Raw genomic sequence first — 22,984 nt, forward strand, 5'->3', positions numbered from 1 at the left:
CCAAACCCGCTTCCCCTCCTGAGGGGCGAACCTACCCCGCCAACAGAAAACAAACAGCCGTCCACCTCTTCACGGAACATTTATTACTTCTACGCAGAAACCCTCTGCAAAACCCCAAGTTAGACCTATACAGGAAAAATACATATGTACAATTACGAAACAAAAGACGACAATCGGCTGCGGTAGGGCCACGGACCCGCACCTTCTCTGTCTTTGCTCAGGGGCGGTGGAGCCGCAGCAGCAGAATAAGCCTCCACCACCCCGTGTAAACAGTAGTAACAAGCCTGGTTAAGGTAAGTTTCACAACAGAGGGGATAAAATGGTGTCTGGGGAGATAAGGAAGCGTGTTTCAGGGATATGCGGCCTCTGCTGTGGAGGAGAGCGCTCTGGGAGAGGCCGGCCGGGGAAGAGCGAGGCCCCGCTCTTCACAGAAAGGAGTCCGGGGAACGGGCGAGGCTTTCTCCTCTACGACCCAGGTCCGAAGGGTCCAGCTTTCTCTGCCACCTCCAGAGCAAGTTTCAAGTTCTGATCAAACAACTCGCACCTGAAACAGTCAGAAAAGCAGAAGGGGATGGCTTTATCTATGGAACAGGTTAACCAAGACAGGATCGCCACGTCCTTTGGCTCTGCATCCTTTAAGGAGAGATTCCATCAGTCACGCGACAGCAACCTGACTGCTTGTGTGAGCTCTGGGGTTACACTGGGACAGTGGAGATTGTACCCAGGAGGAAGAGCGCCTCCCTGTTCCCCAGCAGCGCCGCGCCGGAGGAAGCGTGGGCCAGCACCCTGTCCCTGCAGCAGCGTGCTGGGTCTCCCCCTTCCTCACCCTCTGGCTCTACTCTGCTGCTTGACATAAGGGCTGTGGGCTGCTGTTGCTGTGCAGGGAGAAGGCAACGAGGGGCTGCGTTATTAAAAGCAGGCTTTTCCTTACCTGATGGGCATCTCCAGGGAGTAGAAAGGATTCTTCAGAGCAAAGTCAGAGTAGATCTCGTAGATCTTGCGGAGAAGGGCGTCTATTCCTGCCTGCCGCGGGTCAGCAAGAACCACGAATTTGATCCCTGGAGCGACAAGGGCAGAAGCGCGGGGAAGGCCGAGCTCTGCGCCAGCCCCGGCAAAGCAGAGCAGCGCCGGCTGCCCGGGACCAGACGGTACCTGTCAGCGTCTGGAAGCAGTGCAGCTTGAAGGTGTCTGTCTCCAGCATCTCGATCCCGGAGCTCCCGACCTCGGGCGACAGCTGCGACCCGATGGCGAAGAGCCTGGCGGGGGGAGAGACGGCCCTTAGCGCCCCCCGCCGCCCCCGCCGCCCCGCCCCCGCCCGCCCGACTCACGAGTGGAACATGGAGGCCAGCATCAGCTTCTCGTTGGAGGAGAGGCGGTGGCGGCCGAAGCGGATGGACACCGGGTAGTTGGCGGGGTTGCCCAGGAACTCCAGCACGTCCTTCCCGTCCGCCGTCAAGCGCCCGTTCACCTCGGCGCCGTTAATGGCCAGCACGGCGTGGCCCACTGCGGGGACAGGGCCGTGTCAGTCGGTCGGTGAGGCCTGGCCCGGCCCGGTGAGGCCTGGCCCGGCCGTGTGAGCCTTTCCCCGCCCGTCGCACCGCGGATGCCGTCGCGCTGTCCGAAGGCCACCACGACGCGCTCATCGTGCGGCCGCAGGACGAGGTCGAGCGGGAAGCTGAACGTCTTCTCGGTGTCGGCGCGGGGGGCGTAGTGGTCCAGCTGGTAGATGAGGCCGCCCGCCTTGTTCACCACATAGACGCTGAAGATCGCCATAGCGCCGCCGGCCCCGCCCCGCCCCGCCCCGCGACGGAAGTGGCGTCACGCCGCCACGGGGTTTCCTCCGCGCCTCGCGCCCGCCGCTTCCTTTCTCGGCCGACATCTTGAGGGAGCAGCCGTAGCCGCCGCAGCATGGTGAGTGCGGGGGCCGAGCGGCGGGAGGGGAGCCCTGAGAGGAGCCCCGAGGGGCGGGGGGGGGGGGGGGAGCCCCGAGGTCTGGCGGCAGCGGGGAGAGGCTGGGGCCCGCCCCCGCGGGTGGGGGGGTGCGGGGCCCCGTCCCCGGCGCTGACACCCCCCCCCCCCCATCCTTCTCCCCTCGCAGCCGCCCAAAGACGACAAGAAGAAGAAGGACGCGGGCAAATCCGCCAAAAAGGACAAGGACCCGGTGAACAAGTCCGGCGGCAAAGCTAAGAAGAAGGTAGGAGCCCCGCCGCTGGCGGCAGGCCCCGAGGCGCGGCCATCCCGCAAGAAGCCGGGGCGGCCAGGCTGGCCGAGGCCCGGCTGCCCTCAAGGGCTGAGGGCGGCTGCCGGGCTCCCACGCGTGCGGCCTGGGCAGACCCACGGGGCGGGCGGCTGGGTGCACCTGGCGCTGCAGGCGCCGCCGTGCTGTGAGAGGGGCCGTTTCTTCACCTGGCAGTAAGTTGCAGGTGGCGGTGTTAAATCTGGGTAACAAGAGGCTTTGCTCCTTTTATTTGGGGATGTGGCAGGTATTATCTGCAGCACGTTCATCTACAGCGACGGCTTGTGTATCTCGTTAGCCCTTAACCTGGGGTTTGAGATAGAGGCACCTGATGGTGCAGTTCTCGTGGCATTCAAAAGCTCTGTCCTTTGTTATTGCTTAGAAAGCAGCTCAGGGGCTTTTTTCCCCTCTTTTCAAGTAGAAGTGGTCCAAGGGGAAAGTGAGAGACAAGTTGAACAACCTTGTCCTGTTTGACAAGGCCACCTATGACAAACTGTGCAAAGAAGTGCCCAACTACAAGCTCATCACACCCGCAGTTGTCTCAGAGAGGCTGAAGATTCGGGGCTCCCTGGCCAGGGCTGCTCTGCAGGAGCTGCTCAGCAAAGGTAAGCACTTAAACTTTACAGAAATGGAAAGCAGCTTGAACTGGATGTTTTCTTCCCCTTGCTGACCCGGAAGACTTTGTGCTGCAAATAAGTTCCTTTTTTCTTTTTTGGTAGGCTTGATCAAACTGGTATCCAAGCACCGAGCCCAAGTGATCTACACCAGGAACACAAAAGGTGGCGATGCGCCCGCCGCCGGGGAGGACGCGTAGGGAGGTGAGGTGCGGGCCCTGTGTGGGAGCTGGGCTGCGCTTTGTCGGGGGTAGCAAATGGCTGCACGCTGTGTGGCGGACGGCTCCTGCCTTGCTTTGGCCAGGCTGCTTCTCCCGATGTTGGGAGGACACCGCTTGCTCTCCAAGCGATTTCCTGGGTGATGTGATGGGAAACACGGGTTCCCCCAAATCAAAGAGCAACTTGCGGTTCTGTCCATATTGTGCGTGGGATGAGGAGAGCTACGTGCTCCCCAGTCCCTGCACGGTACTGCTGTCAGGGAGCACGGCATCCAAGTGCTCTTGGTGGAGTAGAGCTTTCGGAGGGTTTGATTTGCGCTAGCTTGTTTTGACCTGGTTGTCTGACTTGGGACTTGTTGTTTTGCAGGTTCTCCACCGACCTCGTCAACAATGTGTCATATGTAGATGCACACAATAAAATTATCAAAATAATTTTTCTTGCTTTTTCAAGAACGTGTATGTTTCATTTTTGACGCATTATTGATAAGGGATTCCGGTACAGGTCACGCTCCCTTCCTCTAGCAGCCAGTCTTTGCATTTATGCAGTGTTATGAATGTACTTCTTTTTATGTTGTGAAAAGGGAAGGAGCTTTTGCGTCACCGACAGCGGCCAGTGATCTTAAACTCTATTCGGTTCTAGTAGGAAAACCGAAGCCTGTTTCTTGTGCTGTAGGCAGGGAAGGTATTAGTGGGATAGCTGTGTTATTTATTTAAACTCCCTCTAAACAGGCCCTGCCCGTAGATCTCCCCGCGTACAAGGCAGCAGCATCTATCAGGTGTGTGTCTAGTGACGTGTTTCTAGAGGAGAAGCACAGATAAGCAGCTCGAAGTAAGGCTTGAAGTATTTTATTTCAATTAAAAGGAAAAACTACCCCCAGTAAAGGCCTTTAAGGCCTGCTTGCTTCTACTGAGGACTAATTAGTCATCCTTCAGGTGAGGGAGAACAAGTGAAAGTAATATAAACTAGAATGAAAACATCAGGTGCTCCCAGAGTGGGCCATGCATCTGAAATGAGTTTCAGCTGGTCTGCTAACACAGGTAATTAAGAAAAAAGTTTGACTTTTAAGAAATGTCTCTCAGGGGGTGTCCTGCTGCAGGTCAGCATGGGCAGCGCATGCTGTGTACGGCAGGCTTTGTGATTACAAACGGCATAGGCAAGAGACCTTCCTCGCAGGAAGGGTCTGCCTTTGTGGTGTTCAAGAGGCGAGAACCCACCGCGTGCCTGTTGCAGGGGGAGCAGATCTGCTGCGACACCCCCTGGCAGAGCAGCTTTCAGCAGACCCTGGTATCGGGCTGTGGTCACTCTGCTTTCCAGGGGACTGAACGCATCGAGATGGACACACGAAATGAGAGCGCTAAACTTGGTGGTGGCGCTGACAAAGCTGCAGCTACCTCCTGTCTGCCTTTCCGCCACAGCTTGCTTCCTTCAGCGCTCCTCTTCCGATCACCTTTTCTTCTTTTCCCCTGATTCAGTTCTAAACTGATGCCTGAAAGAGAGCGTAGATGTCAGAACACAACAGCCTTTAGAAAGAGGTAATGACTGCTGCCTCACCTAATGAGTAGGCTAGCGTGACGCAGAGTGTTGTAGGGAGGAAGCCTCCTCCGTTACTCGGCTATCGCAGTGAGCTGTAGCAGCCTCCAGCTGGCCGACGCACGTTTCTAGCATGTTGCAAAGCACCAGTGGGACAAGCCCACGGGTCTGAAAGGTGAGCCAAGCTCAGTGAGGCAGATGCCTCCACACGTGCAGCCCCTGCCACCGCGACGCTGCTTCATCTCGCAAGTCACGCATTTGTGCGGTAAGATGCCTGCCTACGCTCGCTGCTACCGCAAAGCCCGCTCCACGAGCGGCTCACGTGGAAGGAAGCTGCGCCCTCCACTCGGCATCGGCCTGCCCTGCCCTGCAGCTCACCTGGACTGCCACCTCCTGCCGTGATTCCAAACCCGCCCGAAGGAAGGGAGCCAGCCGTCGCCCGTCTGAGAGGTATGGTCAAAGTTGGCACCAACGCGCCCCGCTGGCAGCTTTTTCAGCTTCTGCTTCTCCTCTAAAAAGGTATTTTGTTAAGCGAAAGCTTTTCAAACAGCAGTAAGGTTGACTGAAATGCATACAACCCGCTCACTTTGTCTGAGAAACTCCTCATACGAAGGTCCAATCTGTTGTTTGCTTGCACCCTCTTCCTCCTCCTCTGTCAGCCACGGAGGTTTTGCTCCTAGAAGTCACAGGGAAAACGTATTGAGCTGCTGAAGCTATCCTAAGCTTGAGATAGGGAAAAGCACCCCCCTCTGCCCCCTCCCCTGCAGCTCGCCCTGCCAAGTAAACTTCGGGCTTTGTAAGAGAAGGAAGCGGGCTTGCCTCTGTTAAAGCAGTGCCAGATCACACCCCAAGCCGTGCATTCCACACGGCAGCAGCACTAACAGTTTTTGTAATACGTGTTTTCTTCTCCTCCAGCATGTCAGAGATGAGCAACAGAGCGAGCACCTCCTGGTTATGCTGTGACTGCTTCAAAATTGCTTTAAGTCACCCCCGTTAGGTTTGTGAGCCAGGGGTTTTCAGTGGGGTAGCGACTGCTTGAGCCTTGAAGCAGGTGCGATTACCTGTGTGAACATTTCCTTTCCCTTCTGTTTCCTGTTAACAGAAACGCAGAACGTGCGTGAGAAGTTGATGCTTTTAAGAATGTCTGCAAAGAGAAGTGTCGCGCGCATTCCTGCCGAGTAGCAAGCTCTGTTAGACGCAGAGGGAGGCTCTGCTCTACTTGAGGGAGTGTTGGGGATTTGTGTGGGTTAAAGCAGGTTTGCTTAGAGAAACGCGCATTAGCGCGGGGTGACTGAAACTCTCAGCTAGCCGGTCACCTGAATCAGCCACGCTGCCTGTCTCAGTGACAGCTTTGTTCTGCTTTGTAACCCGCGCTGTGTGTAACTTGCAGTTCTTTAAGTCAAGTGTGTTAGCGATTCGCCCCTACCTGGTGGCCAATGAAGGTCAAAGCCTGGCCTGATTCCATCCAGTTTAAGTCAGGCCCTGCCTGCATTCCGCTCGGGCCAGGCTGCTCTGCATCCTCAGAGGAGTCCCTGGAATATGGGAGCCAAGTCTGAGAGGCGAGCGATGGTCAAAGCCAGGCAGGCAACAACCGTCCAGAGGTTTCTGGAGAATTTGTACATGTTTGCAGAGCTTTGCAGTCAGAAGGAAAAGGAGAAATGTTCTCAGGGCGTGGTAACATTAAGCGCTTCTCTGTCACAGCTGTGCTCACTCTTTATGGCTGTTAGCGCTTACCTATGAGTGTGCGGAGGGGAAAGCAAGCTTTCTGCAGCTACAGCACTTACTATAGGCTATATCATAAAGGTTTCTGAAGGATCTGAACGGATGCAAGATCCTGGCGCTGACAGTGTCAGCTGCGGCAGCAGCAAGCGAGTGTGGTGGCGGCGGCTGCTGCGGCAAGGTCTGGCGCTTTGAGCGGGACGCGGGTTAGCGGTAATCTAAGGAAAATGGCTCTCACCTTCTGTGTGCTGGAGGGGCGCCGCGGACAGCAGGTCCCTCGTGAAGCTCTGGCTCTGTTTGAAGCTGGGTGCGATTCAGGAAAAAGGGACGATATTTCTGGTATGGAGCCGAGCCCCCCCCCCCCAGCCCCTCCCGAGGGTGCCCTGTGCCGGTGGGGGCGCCCGTCCCCGCTCCCTGCCGGGGCGCAGCCAGGGCAGGATACGGCTCACCGACCTGCAGCGCGGCCCGCACAGTCTCCCGCTGCCTGCGCTCGGCTTCACGGATGCCTGCCGCCATCTGCGGGGGGAAGAGGCGGTGAGGGCGGGGCCGGGGCTGGCGCGGGGCCGGGGCTGGGACCGGGACCGGCGCGGGGTACCTGGCGGATGCGCTCCTCCTCCCGCTGCCGGTGCGCGTCCAGCTCCCGCTCCATCGCCCGGGCGAAGCGCTCGTACTCCTCGGCCGGCACCACGAACCGCTCCCGTAGCGCCGCCTCCGCCCGGTTCTCCCGCCAGAACCGCGCCGTCTCGCGGCGGTGCTCGGGCCTGCGGGACACCCGTCAGCCCCGCCGCTCCCGCCGTCGCCCCGGAGCCCCGGCGCCGCCGACCCACCCGGCCAGGTGCTGGAGGAGGCCGGCCAGCGGCAGCGCCATCCCGCCGCGCCGCCCGTCCCGCCGCACGCCGCGCCCGCAGCACAGGCACCAGACGCGCCGGTCGTGCTCGGCCGGGTCGTAGCGCCGCAGGGTCCCGCCGCCGTCCCCCGCTGCCGCCGCCGCCGCCCGCGCCGCCGCCACCTCCTCCTGCAGCCGGTCCAGCGCCTCCCGCAGCCGCCGCCGGTGCGCGGCGCCGTACAGGTGCCGGCGGCCCGAGAAGGAGGTGCGGCGGCACAGGCCGCAGTAGTGCACCGCCATGGCGGGGCGACGCCGCACGGCGCAGGCGCGAAGGGATGGCGGCGCGGGCGCCAAGGGATGACGTCGCAGGGCGCAGGCGCGGCGGGGGCAGCCGGCGCTGCCCGGCGCCCCGCTCCGAGCGCTGCGCTCCGCGGTGGCCGCGGGATGCCTTGGGGCGCCGTCCCAGCGCCGGGGGCGGCCGAGGCCGCCGCGGGATGATGGGGCTCGGGGGCGGCAGGAAACCCTACGCCTTTGCTGTACAGCAAGCTGGCGTTGCCGTCGGCGCCCCGCCACCGCCTGCCGGGCGGCGCTGCGCGTGTGGCAGGCACGGCCCGCCCGAAACCGTCATTGGGTTTGGATCTTTTTCCTCTGTCCTTAACAGCGCTCTCCGGAGCCGTGTCATAGAATCAGAATGATGCCCTGGGCTGGAAGGGACCCGCAAGGGTCGTCGGGTCCCGCTCCCGTCCCCGCACGGGACATCCCCACGTTCACACCGTGTCTCTGAGGGCCTCACCCAAGTGCTTCTGGAAGATGGCCAGGCTGGGCGCCGTGATGCCTCCCTGGGGAGCCTGTTCCAGGGCCCCACCACCCCCTGGGTGAAGAGCCTTACCTGCCGTACACCCCCGAAAGGCGCCGGCCTCCCGCCTCGCTGCCTTTTGACACAGTCTCTCTGGTAGCGTTGGTCCGATGCCCTTGCTTTCCCGCCCCTGCACAGCCCTACCAAAACCTTCATTTGTTGGTTTTGGGGTTTTTTTTACGTTTAGTAAGAGCAGGGACACTCACGGTCTCGTCTGGCACGACTGAAGGAGAGCATCTGAACTGCAGCACCGAGGTTATCCCAGTGCTGCCATCCAGCGCCAGCCAGGCCTGTGACAACCATTCATCTTAAATCAGGTCCTGCTCAGACAGACAGACGGCCCGCCTGCACTGCCATGCGTGGGACTGACAGCCGCTTGTCCCTCTCCGACTTCTGCCGTCCTTCGGGTGACATTAGCACCCAGCTGTGCAGACCCACCCTGCGCCGGTCAGGGACGGTGCCGTCCTAGCGTGGGCACTGAGGCGCCGTCAAACCGCTTTGAACGCGTCTCCCCTTTTGCGCTCTCGTGGGTGGAAGGAGCTGGTACCCAGGGTGCGCCCAGCCTGCCCTGGCGAGCAGCTTCGGGCGGGCCGGCCCCTGCCGTCCTCTCCCAGGGTCAGGTCTCGGACACAAGCCAGGAGCGAACTCCAGAACTTGCATTGTGCCTGTGTGCTGTTCGTCCCCCCTCGGCAGGGCGCCCTGGCTCTTGCTGCACGCGGGACTGATAACGGACATAACCAGACCGGCCATGCTTCTGCTTGAGCAACTGCTGCAGCAGCCGGGAAGAAGGTATGAAAAACCTACCCTTCCTGAACACTAGGCACCCGCTACCTGCCTGAATTCTGGCCCCGGGACGTGATTTTTCCTGCCTCTTGCTGGCGAAGCAGGTAAGTCAACAACGCAACGGCAAGCTGTCGTTGGTTTGGGGATTTTTTCCTTTGTTGCATCCTTGCCTCTCCGAGATAACTCTCTCCCTCCTCACGCTCTGTGGTGCTCGCCAATTTCTGCCAAGCAGGCGTTGCAGAAATTCCAAGCCCCTTGCAAAGCAAACTGCCCAGCAGTTATGCGGAGCCTCGCCTGCTGGTTTGACAGCTGGGAGGGCGAGTGCAACAGCTTGGAATAATGTCTGTAGGGTAGGGGCTGCCCTCACTCAGCCAGCTAACGCTTTCTCTGCTCAGCCCCTGACCTGTGGGCCGAGACCCTTTGCCAGGGAACAGATCAGCGTTCTCCCGCAGCTTTGTCCTCTGCACCGCAAGAACGTTGCAAGAGGCAACAGCTTGCGTGCAGCCACATGTCAAAATGCCTCTGCAACCTGAGATGTGTGCAGCTGGAGCAAAAACTTGCCTTGCTGAAGGAAATGGGATTGATCATCTTTCTCCCCATCCCCTTCTAAATCTGAGTCCTTATGGCACCGTGCTCGTAATTTCCATGCACGGTTCTTGGGAAGCTACCTACGGCAGCACCTGAGAAAACAGGCTGGGTTTGAAAACACATGGTACGTGTTTCAGAAGCAGGGAGCCAGAAGGAATCATAGACCAAAGAGAGACCTCACGAGATCTGCAAAAGACATAGAGAAAGTTGCAGTAGTTACTCGGACCTTCGCAACTGCTTAGGCCCCGATTCTACAGCCCCAGTCCTTATGCCCGTGAAACTGATAGTATTGTATTGCTGAGCAGCGCGAGCCTGGGATGAAGGCTCTGTTTTAATGTAGCCCGCTTTATTTCTCTCACCATGTTGGTTTCACGAAAGAAGGGCTCTTGGCCACCCTGGTGACCGAGCCCCGCTTGTGGGGGGATCTCTTGAGTGTCTGGTATCGTCTCCTAGACCTCACGCCTGGCAGTGCTGGTGGCTGTATACTGGCTTGGGCGCCCACCTCTGTCCCTCCCACCGTGGGAATCTTGTACAGGCTGGCTCGCTCTGCATTTTGTGGGGCTCCTGCCCTCTGAAACGTACGTGGTTCCCTCATGCTTTGGCACACCAAGTCGAGAGCCTCTTTGGGCAGAGCCTGCGCTTCCTCCTGAAACCTCCTGTGCCCTTCTGGAGTCAGCTTCCACAGGCAGGACTTGCGGTTTCCCTCACCGCACATGCAGCCGGTCGTTTTCTCAAAGGAGCTGCTGAAGCACAGGTTGTGTCGGATCGTGTTTTTCCAGCTCTCTGGGGCCGTTTGAAAAAATGGGAAGTGCAGCCTGCGGAGAGAAGAGGTTTGTCCTGAGCTGAAGTGATCAGAGGCTGTGACAAATAACAGAATATGTCGTGTCCACACAAGGGGAGGAGGAGAGGGCCCTCCCTGAGCCCTGTGGTGTAAGGATGGCTGGCGCCGTTGAGCGCTGTGTTTTTTCTAAAGAGGGTAAGGCGAAACTAAAACACCAGCTCCCGAAACTCCTGGGTTTGGGTGCTGACAAAGAGGAGAAGCAGTTTTCTCAGCAGCGTCTTGAGCCGCAGGCAGAGGTAAGACCAGAACGCAAGTCCTGGCTGCCGCTTCCCTGCTCGCCAGTAGGAGATGAGAGACTCCTGTACACCCCGTCGTCCCTCTTTTCCTCGTTCTGCCCTAGGGGCTGGGAGAAGAGTGGGTACCGTGTGAACTGGTAGATCTGCTGTACGGTCAGACTGCCACTTGTGCTGTTGCACAGGGCGAGGGTGATGAGGATGCAGTAATTAAGGGGAGGACGGGGCCAGCCTCCCTCGATTTTGGTGCTCGTCTGCCTGGGGCACCTGAGCGTCACGCTCTGAAGTCTGAGGACTGTGGATTTCCGAGGCATCAGCATTGCCCTGAGGTCGGGATTTTCCAGCATCTCCTGAGGAACTGGGATGTTCACACGTAAAGCATCTTCATCCTCAGTAAGCTGTGGAGAGGAAGGAGAAAAAGGAGGTGGATACGTTGGCCCTGGGTGGAACAAGGGACAGGGATAAGCCGCTCCGTTCTGGGGGAGGGTGGGCCTGGCTGAGCACAGATTGAAAGCTTATAGGCTGTAAATGTCAGCCCCCATCCCTGCGCGTTGTGCTTTCAGCCGGCTCATCGGACGGGCGCTGTGCATCGACTGACCCCTGCTGAAGCGGCAGGCAACCGCTCGTTTGTTCCTGCGGCACCGTCAGGCGCGTCCGATGCCTGGGGCTGCCCAAGCTGTTCCCTCTTTCGTACCTTTCCAGCCTTGCTGGAGGATGACAGCACACCCTCCTTGGAGCAGCCCGGGTCCGAGTAGTCCCAGGATGTGTTCGGAGAGGAGGTTTCCATGGCACCAGCAACCGAGGCCATCGGGCTGTCGGATCTGGCCGGGTTTACGCCAGGTCTCCCGGGGATGGGGCAGACCAGGCTGGGGTTTACCCACATCCACAGGTGGGGCTGAACGCTGGGTTCTAAAGAGAAGGAGAAACGTCACCCCGCCGGTCTAACCTGCAGACTGTTTCTAGACCCTGCTGTCCAGAGGCAGCCTGGGGGAGCTCTAATGCAATGCAAATCCCGAGGCAAAGGTCCCCAGTTGCCTTCTCGTCCCTCTAAATAGTGTTTTATATCCTGTTTTGCATACAGCGTGCATGTCTGCATGTTCTTGCACCGCTGCGGCCAGCCCGAACGACGCTGCTCAGCTCCGAAACTTTGCTTTCTCTTCCCCCCACAAAGCCAGAAGAGGGTGAATTACTCCCTTCAGTCCTCCTGTCCCAAGTCCATCTACCCCAAAGGTTGTGTTTGGAGGGCAGTATGTCTGCAGGCACAGCTATGCAATTACATCCTTGTCCTTGAGAGACGGGCTTCGACTTTTTTATAAGCCAGCTTAGAAAAATCCCAGTCTGGACACAGATGTTCTGGCTAGCAAAAGAAAAGCCCCTTTCCCAGGCCGCTCCCCGAAACGCCACCAGCCTCCGTGGGGAGTCCCGAACTCCCTGACGCCGGCAGAGCCCCCGGCAGCGAGCGCCCGCGTGCCGGGGGGTCGGCTTGCCGCTTCAGCGTGCGGTGGCGCGGGGTCTCGTCAGGAGCTGGCAGACAACGGGGAGCCCAGAGGCGCTGCGGTGGGTGGGTATTTTTTGTGTTAGCCTCATTTTCTGTAAGCTGCGTGCTTACTTTGTACCCAGTTGCAGACACTTCTAATTTGTTCTGATCACATTTACACACATTTGCACACGATGCTTTTTGTTAAGTTCTAGACCGGAACTTACCATTTACCAGACCTCGCAATTTTCACCTGGGTTTCGGAGGTGGGAGTCTTTTTAAAAGGAAGTTGGGTCAATTGTTCCCCCCCCCAGGCCCTTACCTTGCAGAAAGTCTTCAGCAGCGATGGTGAGTGTGAGCTCCTCTGCCATATCCCAGTCCTCAAGGCCGTTTTTTAAATGCAGGCTTTCCCAAAATGACTTGTTTTGAAAATTCAAGTACATTTTCTTCATACGGCAAAGCAACCTCCGGGTGCTGAGTGCAGCAGGATCTGCGAGGGCGGCACGAAGAATCCCATGAGCTTTAAGTGCTCTGTGTACCGACAGAGTTGATTTAATTTTAATTTTTTTTAAAAAAAAGGATATCGTACAGGTGGGCGAAAGACTGGTCTCTGTTTCACACTTTTAAATACCTATTAAATGCCCTTCCAGTGAGTAAATGGTCCATACTGGTGGAGAGAGCGATCTGATTGAGAGTAAGGTAGGTGGCACCACCTAGGCTCTGTTTCCTGCCCATTTTCTCTGCTAGAGCCTTGATAAATGAGCCATTCCTGTGTTCATTAGGCTAATGTTTTATTTTTTTCTGCTTCTGATCAAATCACAGCATTACCTACGCTCTGCAGTGGAGTTACCCCATCTGAGAACCCGAACGTCTCTGGAAGCAGGAGGGGTCTCTGAGGGACACGCAGAGTGCTCAGGATGCGTTTGCAGGTACCGGGGAGCTCCCGCACCCTGCTTGCCCAGGAGTAGCGTGTTTTAAGACTGGAAACTGCTTTTGCTCAGCCCAGGCAAAATACTGAGGGGGGTTCCCACAGCCAGGGAAAAGGAGCCGGGCTAAGCGGATGCTGGGCGTGCGTTCACAGCACATCTCTTGGAAACTTTCTGAGCAGCTTGAAGACGCAGTCTGAATTCTGCGCCTTCCTGAATTGCTTTTGTTTCTTCAACCATCTCTTTCACACACGGCCCCTGCCTTCCCTGCCCCGGGTATTATGAAGGAAGCGATGCAGCTTGTGCTATTGAAGGGTAGTTTTAGTACATCCTCATCCTACTCGCCTCTCACTGTCACTCCTCTGCTAGGGGGGCAGGGGAGGGAGGAGGCACGGGTGGAAACGGAGTAGCTACACATCAAAATGCAAGCCTTGGCTTAGTACCAGCAGGCAATTAGATTTCAGACTCACTACATATGTTGACCATTTTGTGGGAGGGCGCAGGTTACGCTCGTAGCGGGGGAGTACGTCAGGGACTTGCTGCCAGTCTGTGGCAGGGAGACGGGCAGAAAGAGGCTGCCTTTGGCAATCGCTGGAAAAGATTGTGCCGTGATGTTGTGGTGTTGGGAGAATCTCTGGGTTTGGCTTCGAGTTGTTTGGGTTTTTTCTGCATGATGAAAGGAAGGGGTAGGACGCTTTTCCCAGGTGCGGGCTCGCTCTGCTGTGGTTTGGGCCAAATGTTCCCGCCCTGTTTGCTGTCACCGTCCTCACCCTTTGCGTATTTGCACCTTTTGGGATGGGCTGCTGAAAAATAAGTCAGACACCAAACCAAGCTTTTCTTGAAAAGATAACTGTCAAAAGGCAGAGAAGGGTCTGGCACGCTCAGTTTTGCCTGTTCGATGAAAGCAGGTGTGATAGTTTGTACTCTATTAAGTTTTGCTTAGCTCTTGTTGGGCATTTCCCAGAGCTCAAGGGGGTACGGCTCGGCTTGCGCTACATGCAAAAGGCTACAGTGGCGTAGCTTTTTCCACCCTTGTGTGACAAAGTTCAGTCGTCAGACGAGCCGACGACGTGCTCCCCGTCAGATTCCTCAGGTGTGAGCGGGACCTGCTCGGTTGCCCCGTCCCTCGAAAAGGTCTGAGCGCACCCCAATCAAAATCCTTTCCTCTTCCTGAAACTGGAGCCTGGTATTTGACCTGAGATGTGTTACAAACAATCCAGCTACTATAGTTTAATAATTTACCACGTATCGCTCGACCTGTCGCACCACAAAGTTGCTTTCCCCTTCCTACCTGGAGTGAAACTCTCTACGCAGTGGCGTATGCATCAGCTGAGGCATAGTCACTCATTAAGCCTGTGATCATCTACAGTAACCCTCAGTTGATGCCTCGCCTACCCACGTAACCTTTGGTACTTCGACAATAAACTTGCACAAGGGTGCCAGACTGGATGCAGTTACGTTAATAATCCTAGAACCACGTAAGTATCTGGGCAGGGGTGTGCGTGTGCGTGTGTTAAAAGAAGTCCTGGGTTAGCTAGACCTTGCACATGGATGAAGTACCTCGAGCAGCTTGCTTTTCAGCCAGGTGTGGCCTATGAAAAGGGAGGGGGAGCAACATGTGAGGCACCGATGTGAAGAAAAGACAGAAGAATGTTTGGGGATGGTCTGGTCCATGGGAAGGACCCTGTTCTCTGTGCCACTTTCCAGGAGCTGCCCTGGAAGAGCAGCCTGGCAGAGCTGCAGGAGGATAACCAGAGCATGTGGCTTAGCTACGTACAAGGGGCCATGTGAGCTGGCATTTTGCAGGGAGCGGTCAAATTCACCTGCAGCAGGTTCAGAGCCGGTGCCCTCAGAGGTAGGTGGGGGCCACCCAGCAAAAGCTACTACAGAGCAATGAAGGAGATGAGAAACAGCTGCAGACCTTCCAGGGCTGTTAGCATCAGCTGGCTGCAGCTGATTAGAGCTTCCTTTCTCCCATCTTCCCCCAGGTCTCTGTGTCCTCGGAGGAGGCTGTGCTGGCCTGCGGGACTGGTAAGTAACACAAGGGAAGGGGATGGGTAGGCTGTAATGTAATATAATGTAGCGCTCCACCCAGAGGAGGCCTGAGCAGTTGTACTTAGACCCTTCTCCCCCAAAAAAGATGTGTAAAGGGCTTGCTCTTATTTCCTGCCTCTGCTGTGGGGATGGGAAGCATTCCCCCATGTCAAAACATTTACTTCTTACTGGCAGAGGTTTGAGGTGTTGCTATAATACCAACAGGTAAAGTAGGGAGGACCCTGTGGTGTGATGAAACTAGCAAAAACAGGAGCCAAAGTGCTGGTTTCCAGCTTGAAGCCTAAGAGTGTTTTAAATATATACGGTGCCAGCGCAGACTTTTCCCTTAAGTATAAGAAAAGGCTAAAAGGCCTTAATTTTGCCTTTGGCTGTTCACTTACTGAATTCCCATCCCATGGCTTTGTATATTGCATACTCTGGGTGAAAGCCCTGTGACCCCCAAGCTCTGTCTTGCTACCCCTGCTTTCCCAGGGGAGAGGGATCTTGCTCAGACTGATGGAGCCAATCTGTGGCAGGTGAAGTCCAAGGCTGCTGATTCCTTATGCTATACTGTTTAACCAGAGCTCCCACTTGTTTTCTAAAGCTGTCACATTTTTTGGCCCCCCTCTAGCTTCGGAAGGTGAAACAGAAGTTGGAAGAGAACCTGCTGACGTGTGCAGGTCGAAGTGGCCAGCACCTCTATCATCTGCATCATGAACGGAGCTGAAAATACAGAGAGGCGACAAGCTGGAGGTGTCTTGGCTCAGGACGCCTGGATTCTTCAAAGCCAGCTCTTTTCAGGTGAGTGTCACCTGCACAGAAGCCAACTGATGGCATAGTTTTACTGACAACTGGTCTTGCCTACTCCCACACACCTCGTAACCACAAGAACCCCAGGGAAGCCTTGTAAGGATGCAGGTGGGGGTCAGGGGTGCAAGCGCAGTTCTCTTTCCTTGCTGGTTCCCAGCTCTCGGTGTTTTAGGCTAAGGAAGACTTGCTTTTGGAAATCAAGAGAAAAGTCACTTCAGATTCAAGACGTAACTGTGAACACGCTCAATTGCTTCTCGGGCTGTCTGAATTTTGCATGTGGTTTCCGCCTGTGCGTGCAAGGTGTATGTAGATGTCTTTGGCCAGGCTTACGGCTTCACGTGTGCGCGTGAACGTGTTGTGCGCGGCCTTCTTGGCAAGGCAGAGAAACTACATTTGCTCCTGTTTCTGAAAGGTGTTGGAGCTGAGCTCGCTCTCTCCCCTAAAGACGGGGGAGCTCAGTAACTTGGCTTCTGACTCAGAGCTGTTATTCAAGCCTGGCTCGAACGGCTCTTGTATTCCGTGGCCCATGAAAGCTTTGCATTTGTAGAGTGACGTCCGCTTGTCCGTGGTGATAGGAGGGTATCGGCTCTTGTCTTGGCTTTGCCCAGCTGGCGGTGTTTGTTTAGAAGCAAGCTCAGCGGGCTTTGCGGGAGGACTCTGGGCTTGTGAATGGTGGTTCTGTGGTAGAACAGATATTAGTTTCCAATTAAGTAATCGGCACTTTTCCCCATTTTCCTAGCATGGCGTGTACGGTAGGCGCCTGGCTTGTCCTCACACAGTGCTGCTCCCGCTGTGTCGGCGCTCCCCGTGCTGCAGCAAGTGGCTGATGCTGTGACTGTAATACAGAAAAAGCTCCCGAGATTTGCGTGGGCCGGGGTTAAAACCAGTCCTTTCTGTTAGAGAGAGGCAATGGGGAAAGTACGTTGGGTGGGCAGGGCAGGGAGCGCAAAGGCAGAGGAGGCTGCGGGCTGGTGAGAGTAGGTTGCTCTGTTGGCACCAGGCGGGGGGCCGTGTCCGGGTGTCCAGTTAATCCTGCGGATGCCTGGCTACGTCTTCATCGGTAACGTAGGTAGATGCTGGTGCTGTCGTAGCTGTTCGTAGCCTCCTCAGGACACGAGGACGCAACAGACGTACTTGATGAGCATCGCAGCCTTTTTTACTAGCCGTGTTCTGTTCTCTCTGAACAGATACGCTATTTCTCTGGTGGGGCAAAGGCAGCCTCTTACCCCCCACGTCCTCAAATTCTGTGAAGTTGCAGTAAAAGAGCTGAACTCGGGTCTCTGCCCCTCCTCCCTGATTTTTAAAACCACTTCAAAGGTGAGCTGGCGGACGATTGAAGCGACCGGTTCTGCCGGGCTCGCTGCCACTCACCTTTCGCGCCGCTCCCCCGCGGAACAAAGCGCAGCGCTTCCCTTTGATTTCCCCCTTTGAAAGCCATAGGGGACGGAGTCTGAAATGCTCCGCAACTTTTTTGGCGACTCTGCTCCGGTACCTTCCTGAAGTGCCGGGTGGATCGGGACAGGGCTCCAGGGAGGAGACCTCGCTTGCGGCTAAATTAGCCGTCAGCACAAGCTGGCCAACAGGATGCCTCACCCCTCCTGGGTGTCGCAGCCGGCATCCCCCGGGTTTGCAGGGAGGGCAAGGTAACACGCGCAGCGAGGGGAGGAAGCAGCCGCAGAGCGTCTCTGCGCTCGCGCCTTTGACCGGTGCATGCAGGGGGTCCCAGAGCCCAGGCCGGTTGCCCCTGGCCAGCAGCACGTGCCACCTCCCAGCTCAGCCGCTGCCCGAGGGAGGGGTCCGCCCTATTCCCCATTTTACGTGCTTTCTGCCAAGAAGAGATGGCACTCGGCAGAGCGGAGCACGTGCTGTCAGTCCCCTCCCTGGTGGGAAGGGGAAGAGGAGAGCAGGGAGCGCGTGGCCGCAGCCAGTGCCCAAGGCACGCAGTCTGCTGCTGTCCCTGCGAGGGACGCTTCCCGTCACGAGCGTGGGGCTGGCTGGAGGGGAGGGTAGGAAAGCAGGGCTTGTCTCTGTGCTGCGAGTTTCTGTACCCCCTTCTGTGTCGCCGGGGCTTGAGGCGTTTGCAAAGCTTTAACACGTGCAAGCAGGCAGGGATGGAGGCCGCCCCTGCATCATATGAGGGGGTGAAGACCACCTAGCACTGAGTCAGCAACCCCCCCTCCCCAAGCATCCCAGAGCGCTCTTATCAAAACACAAACAGAGGTTGTCTCTGCTTAGCTCACGAGATGGCAAGAGTGCACTTTGCAGCAGTGCAGCTGCGCCGCAGCACGTGCGGTGTTTGGTGAGAAGAGATGTGGGTCACGGCTGCGATGCTCGGAAACGGTGGGATGCTGACTTGGTGCCGGGAGCAGCCACAGTAAAGCAGCAGGAATTGGTCATGCTGAAGGAAGTACCAGATGACAGACTTGGGCTAAGGTTAATAAATCTAATCTCTGTTATTCTGGCGAGGTTCTTCATGTTTTATAGCCAGTGTCACTTCTGTACGTGTTGTGGAGCCGCAGAATCGAGAGGAAGCCTCCCCTTGCCTGCCGGTTCGGGGCCTGGCTGGATGCCTGTGCGTGGCTTCTTATGGGACAGTGCTGAAAACATAAACGCCTTAGAGTACGTGTGTGTGTGTGTTCACCTCTCAGCCCCTGGGTGCGAGACCCAAGGCTGGCGTCGCGTTCAGCTGCTTATAGCAGGGCGACCTGTGTATCGGGGCACGAGCCGTTGCGGAAGACCGCTCTGTGTGATTCAGCCTTGCTCTTCCTGCTAGTGGAGGGTCACCGAGATCAGGAGGACCATGTCACTGAAAGTTTAGTCTAAAAACCCCAAACCCCTTTCCTTTTTACCGCTGCTTGAAACAGGGATGTTGTATCTTTAAGGCACCCCCTTCTCGCTCCCCTAATACCTCAAGGCCTGCGAGTGATTCTGGAGGAGAGGATCAGTGCAGGAGTTTAAGGCATCCTTCCTTGCCCTGCTGCACTGCTCACTTGCTGCTCCGAAGGCTGTGCTTTGCCGTTTCCATGGAAACCATTAGTTGCTAAGCAACTGGAGCATCATCTGTGCTGAGCCCTCGCATCTAATTATCCCATCACAGTGGCTGAGAGGGGCTGGGGGGGGATTAACTCCTCTACCATGGCAGATCCATTGACAGCACTTTAGTCACATTTAAAGGGACATCGTCTCCCTTCTGCTGTGTTTGTTGACACTCTCTTGCTCCGTCAATTACTTGGTTTTCTTGCACCGTTGGACTATGAGGAGGGATTCAGGCTTCTGCGAGCAGCAGAGATGCCGTCGTGCACAGAGCTCTGCCGTGAGCTCTTTCCGTCCAGGTTATGCCCGATGCGCTTGGTTGTACGTTTGGATCGTGCAGTCCTTGCCTTGCGTACTCTGTCTGGGCCATACTTTTAGCCCTTCATATATCTCCTTTGTGTTGCAGTCGCCTCAGTGCTGCCCTTGTGTTATTGTCTGTGTCCCAAGAGCCTGATGTCATGTCTGCTCTGTGAAGTATTGCTAATTCTTCGGAGCTCGGCAATGGAAGAGGTGGGCAGCTCGCTGTCTTCGGTCTGCCCACAAGCTACAGCAAACACTGCGTAGCTTGATATTCAGCTCAGTATTCCCTTACTCTTTGCTGCCAGGAGGGCTAGAGACTAAGTCTTTGAGGAGCACTGGAAGTCTGGCCTGTAAAGTAACAACTAGGGAAATCTGGTTTCCCGCACCTCTGGAAGTGGACAAAGGCACCGGCTGACTGGTGAATTCTGAACGTTCAGATAAAGTGCTCGGTCTGAGAGCTGCTTATGACTTCGAGCTTGCAAATCCCAGGTCGATCTTATGCAGGGATGATAGACTGCATCTGGGGGAGGTTCCCGGACTTGTGGGAGAGTGGTAGCAGTCTGAGTTACCTTGAGGCAAACGCCTGAGCTTCGTGAAAGCCCGACTGCGCCAAGGTCCGTGCTTGTGTAAAGTGTATCAGCCTCTTGCTTGCTCCCACCTGGCTGGATAGGGAGGAGTTTCTCAGTTTTCACTTTCTCCTGGGAAATGGATGCCTTGTGATTCACTAAGGTGATTGCTTTTCTATCTAGTGGCTGGGTCAGTGAGGATGGGGAGGTTTGTTAGAAAGTGTTTCCTTTTTTTTTTTTGTTTGGTTTTTTTTACTCCGTAGGTCTGTGCACCAGCCTGTGTTTGCTGCACCTTGTACAAACAGTGAGGACTGAGCTGCTTCAGCAGGATGGTGGCCCATCCTTAGGAAGAGAATCCCCAATCGCTCCCTGGTTCGTCTTTGTTTCTGTGTCCATCCTTGATTTGTAATGTCTTTCACTGCAGCCAAAGCCTGCAGGCATCATTCAGCCCTGGCAATATGTTGTGCCAACCTGTTAGCAGCGCTTCCACCCCTCTCCCTTGGAACGGGACCAGGGTGTGCGGCTCTCCGAGGAATGAGTGACCGGAGGCTAGGTGGGATGGGGTAGCTTGGGAAGACAGAGCAGGTGGCCCCGCCTCGCTCTCTGGGTAGATGGATGATGATGATTATTATTAGAGCTCATGTAATGATCTTGGGGAGGGGTAGGTGGAGGAGAGACACACATTTTGTCACAAAAATGGGAAATGTAATTAAAGTCCACGTGTTAAGAGCTGGAGCGGAGAAGTAGATGGATTTGTGCCTGAAGTCGCGTTGGCATTGGTGGTTGGGCGCTTTGCGTAATGCTAATGGACAAGGAAGAAAGGCTTTGGAGGAGAAGCGTGGAAGATGGAAGTATTGCGCAGAGGTTCCTGTGGCGTGGAGTGGAGCATATAGGCTCAAGGAAAAGCTTTGTCTTCCCCAGCTGCGGTTGGGAAACCCAAAAGAGGAACGGTGTCCACAGCTTTTTGCTTTTGGTCCTTCGGTGTGAATTGGCCCGGTCGAGGCTCACAGGAAGATGGTCCATGCCCGATGACCCATGTGTGTTTCTGTCACCTGCCTGGGTTGCCTCCCCATTCCCTGCACGGGGTCCCAAGAGTGTCAGACCAGCGTGCCCATCCTCTTAGAAGTGGATGTGAGAGAGTTCCCAAGATCCGGCTGCCCCGTTGACAGTGGGCATCCCAGCCGAGCCCAAGCCTCATCCAGCTCCCGAGACAGAAAGAATATCTCATAGCTCCGTGCAGATCAGGGCAGCTGAAACCTGCTCCTCTGGAAATGTGTGAGAACGCTCATCGGGTGCGGGTCCCTGCTGGTTTCAGATGCTCTAATAAGGAATTTAATGCTTGCTTTTTTTCTCACGGGTCAGGAGTCAGTGAGGTTACGGCTCTACTGCCCTGACAGGCCGGTGAGCGTCAGGGCAGGTGTAGCAGGAGGATCTCGTAGGCTTAGGCCTTGGACTCCTTTGCCGCATATGACAGATTTGCGGAAATGCATTGGGAAACAATATCTGCCCCATTTGTCTTGAGCATATTTAATGTGGGGATCCTCCGCTCCTTCAGCTGTGCCTGTACCCTGTTACCGTGGGTCTGGAGAAGGGAGAGGGAGCTAGCTTCTATACTTGCTTCATGGGAAGCTGAAGCACCGTATGGGAACCAGGGTGGAAATGAGTGTGTGGGGGGTGAGTGTAGGGGAGTCTGAGGTGCCTGCACACAAAAGGGTATTGTGAAATATGAGGGTATTGCAAAATCTGAACAGGTCTGTGAGAAAAGAGGACGGTGGTCCGTGCGCATATGGTGCTGTCTGGGGGAGTAGAGGATGACTCTGCTTCTTTGCAAAAGGGAGAAGAAGGTTGTCTGCACGCAGAAATTAAGGGAGCCATTCAAAATGTAGTTTGCCATGTGTTGGGGGCTCGCGGGGATCAGGGAAGCAAATGTGCAAGCCTCTGACTCGCGCACGAGGTCCCAGAGTCAGGAAGGAGTAATGTAAAAGCTGCCTGAGCCATGTGCTGAATGCTAATGAGGCAGGCAGCGCTCGCAAAAATGCTGCAGCCCCGCTCCTGCTGCCCGGCTTCGCTACCAGTGCGGCTGCTCCCCTGAAAAGAGCAAAAGGGCTTGTGCTGGCAGAGCACGCCTGAGGACTTGAGCTGCTGTGGCTCGGAGAGCAAGGCAGCCTGGGAGCTTGCAGAGCAGAATGGCTAGCGCACCGCCTCGCTCCCTCCAAAAGCCAGGTGAAAGGCTCCCTTTGCACCTGCGGGTTTCCTGGGGGAAAAGCGCACCCCTCTATTTGAGCAGAGCGTGGCGCCGTGCTGAATCCGGGCAAAACCTGAGGGAGAGCGCCATGGCCCTTGTCCATGAAGCACGAAGAATGTGGTTTGTAAGATTGTCCGTATCTATCCTGGTGGACGAACGCCGTGCTGGAGCAGCACACGTAACTGCAGGCTCACAGTGCCGTCGCACGGTGGGTGGGGCAAAGACAAAATTCAAGCGAGGGAGGGAATTTAGGAAGATAGAAAGTCGCTGCCTAAGTTGGAGTTGGGCCGGGATGCTGAACTGAGCAGCCTGACTTCTGGAAAATGTGGAGGGATTTGAATACGGTGCTTGAAGTATTGCAGTTCTTCCCGCGTGGCTGGCTGGGTGAGGGGTTTCCCGGCTATCGATGGCCAGCAGCGTCTGCGGTTTGCTCCCCATCCTGGGAGCGGGACTGGGGAATGTCTCGCCCTGTCTGCTAGGTTGTACTGCATCTGTGCTCTCCCGCTTTGCTCACGCCCTCTCTCTTGTGCTTTTCTTTTCATTTCCTTTTGGCATCTCAGGGCTTAGTGTTTCCAAGAAGAACTGAAGTTAGGAGAGCAGCAGCTGAGGAAGCTTGCCAAATGCTCTACGTTGGTTGACAGCTCTTCTCAAAACCAGATGGTTAGTAATTAAAGGGAGTCAAGTGAGGAGGCTGCATTGGCCTTTCTATTTATTTTATTCTTTTTCTTCCTCCGAAGAAAAGATTTTGTAACCTTGGAGGAAGATCATCTTCCTCTCTTTGCAGGGATGTCCTCTTCCAGGGCTCGTAGTCTGTGGTGGTCCCACTGCTATCTGCTGGACACGGGTTCCTTCTGAAGAAGCAGGCTCACCGTTTGCGCTGAGCCCAAGGTAGCTGCCATGGGACGTAGCACAGAAATGCAGTTGTAAAAAGAAAACACAAAGTGGGAGAGGAATTTGAAATATTGGGAAGAGCCCTTCCCCCAGATCTTCTGCAGGGCCTTCCCTTGCAACCTTATACTGTCAGTAGAAACAAGCCTGACGTTGTCGTGCCGCCCTTTTGCCAAGTCTTGCCATCCTTGGGGAAGTTCTCCTTGTTCCTCAGCCCGCTGCACCTTTCACGCAGAGGAGTGCTTTAAACGCAGCCGCTC

The 22,984-nt window shown here is 56.1% G+C and overlaps 5 protein-coding genes across 7 annotated transcripts in view; 2 read left to right on the top strand and 3 right to left on the bottom strand.

Moving 5' to 3' along the window:
* Window positions 1-62: 62 nt before the first annotated feature.
* TRAPPC4 (trafficking protein particle complex subunit 4) lies at window positions 63-1,773 on the bottom strand. Its single transcript, XM_064471081.1, has 5 exons — window positions 1,599-1,773; window positions 1,329-1,503; window positions 1,153-1,256; window positions 932-1,058; window positions 63-544 (listed from the first exon to the last, which is right to left on the bottom strand). Exons 1-5 carry the CDS (start codon window positions 1,771-1,773, stop codon window positions 466-468), a joined length of 660 nt encoding a protein of 219 aa, XP_064327151.1. The 3' UTR covers window positions 63-465.
* Window positions 1,772-3,521, top strand: RPS25 (ribosomal protein S25). The gene is made up of 5 exons (XM_064471083.1): window positions 1,772-1,911; window positions 2,099-2,194; window positions 2,658-2,841; window positions 2,956-3,054; window positions 3,436-3,521. Exons 1-4 carry the CDS (start codon window positions 1,909-1,911, stop codon window positions 3,048-3,050), a joined length of 378 nt encoding a protein of 125 aa, XP_064327153.1. The 5' UTR covers window positions 1,772-1,908; the 3' UTR covers window positions 3,051-3,054; window positions 3,436-3,521.
* Window positions 3,522-3,898: 377 nt separating this feature from the next.
* On the bottom strand, window positions 3,899-7,482 carry CENATAC (centrosomal AT-AC splicing factor). 2 transcript variants are annotated; one of them, XM_064471079.1, is made up of 9 exons: window positions 7,146-7,481; window positions 6,914-7,079; window positions 6,772-6,834; window positions 6,557-6,621; window positions 6,026-6,131; window positions 5,661-5,691; window positions 5,186-5,275; window positions 4,978-5,110; window positions 3,899-4,555 (listed from the first exon to the last, which is right to left on the bottom strand). In XM_064471079.1, the coding sequence occupies exons 1-9, from the start codon at window positions 7,442-7,444 to the stop codon at window positions 4,513-4,515; spliced, it is 996 nt and encodes a 331-aa protein (XP_064327149.1). In that variant the 5' UTR covers window positions 7,445-7,481; the 3' UTR covers window positions 3,899-4,512. The 2 variants fall into 2 exon arrangements, with proteins under 2 accessions (XP_064327149.1, XP_064327150.1); XM_064471080.1 differs by having other exon boundaries at window positions 4,518-4,767; window positions 7,146-7,482.
* Window positions 7,483-7,534: 52 nt separating this feature from the next.
* BCL9L (BCL9 like) overlaps window positions 7,535-22,984 on the top strand; it is a 79,857-nt gene continuing 64,407 nt past the window's right edge. Inside the window, exons 1-4 of one of the 2 annotated variants that reach the window (XM_064471061.1) lie at window positions 7,535-8,887; window positions 12,745-12,851; window positions 14,837-14,879; window positions 15,514-15,683. The gene's annotated coding sequence lies outside the window, so the exon portion shown is untranslated. The remainder of the gene's footprint in view (window positions 8,888-12,744; window positions 12,852-14,836; window positions 14,880-15,513; window positions 15,684-22,984) is intronic. The other variant, XM_064471060.1, reaches the window with a different exon arrangement.
* Window positions 9,716-12,762, bottom strand: FOXR1 (forkhead box R1). Its single transcript, XM_064471076.1, has 4 exons — window positions 12,245-12,762; window positions 11,140-11,354; window positions 10,575-10,843; window positions 9,716-10,186 (listed from the first exon to the last, which is right to left on the bottom strand). The coding sequence occupies exons 1-4, from the start codon at window positions 12,372-12,374 to the stop codon at window positions 9,727-9,729; spliced, it is 1,074 nt and encodes a 357-aa protein (XP_064327146.1). The 5' UTR covers window positions 12,375-12,762; the 3' UTR covers window positions 9,716-9,726.

Source organism: Phalacrocorax carbo, chromosome 21 (assembly GCF_963921805.1).
Source record: "Phalacrocorax carbo chromosome 21, bPhaCar2.1, whole genome shotgun sequence".
Taxonomy (NCBI): Eukaryota; Metazoa; Chordata; class Aves; order Suliformes; family Phalacrocoracidae; genus Phalacrocorax; species Phalacrocorax carbo.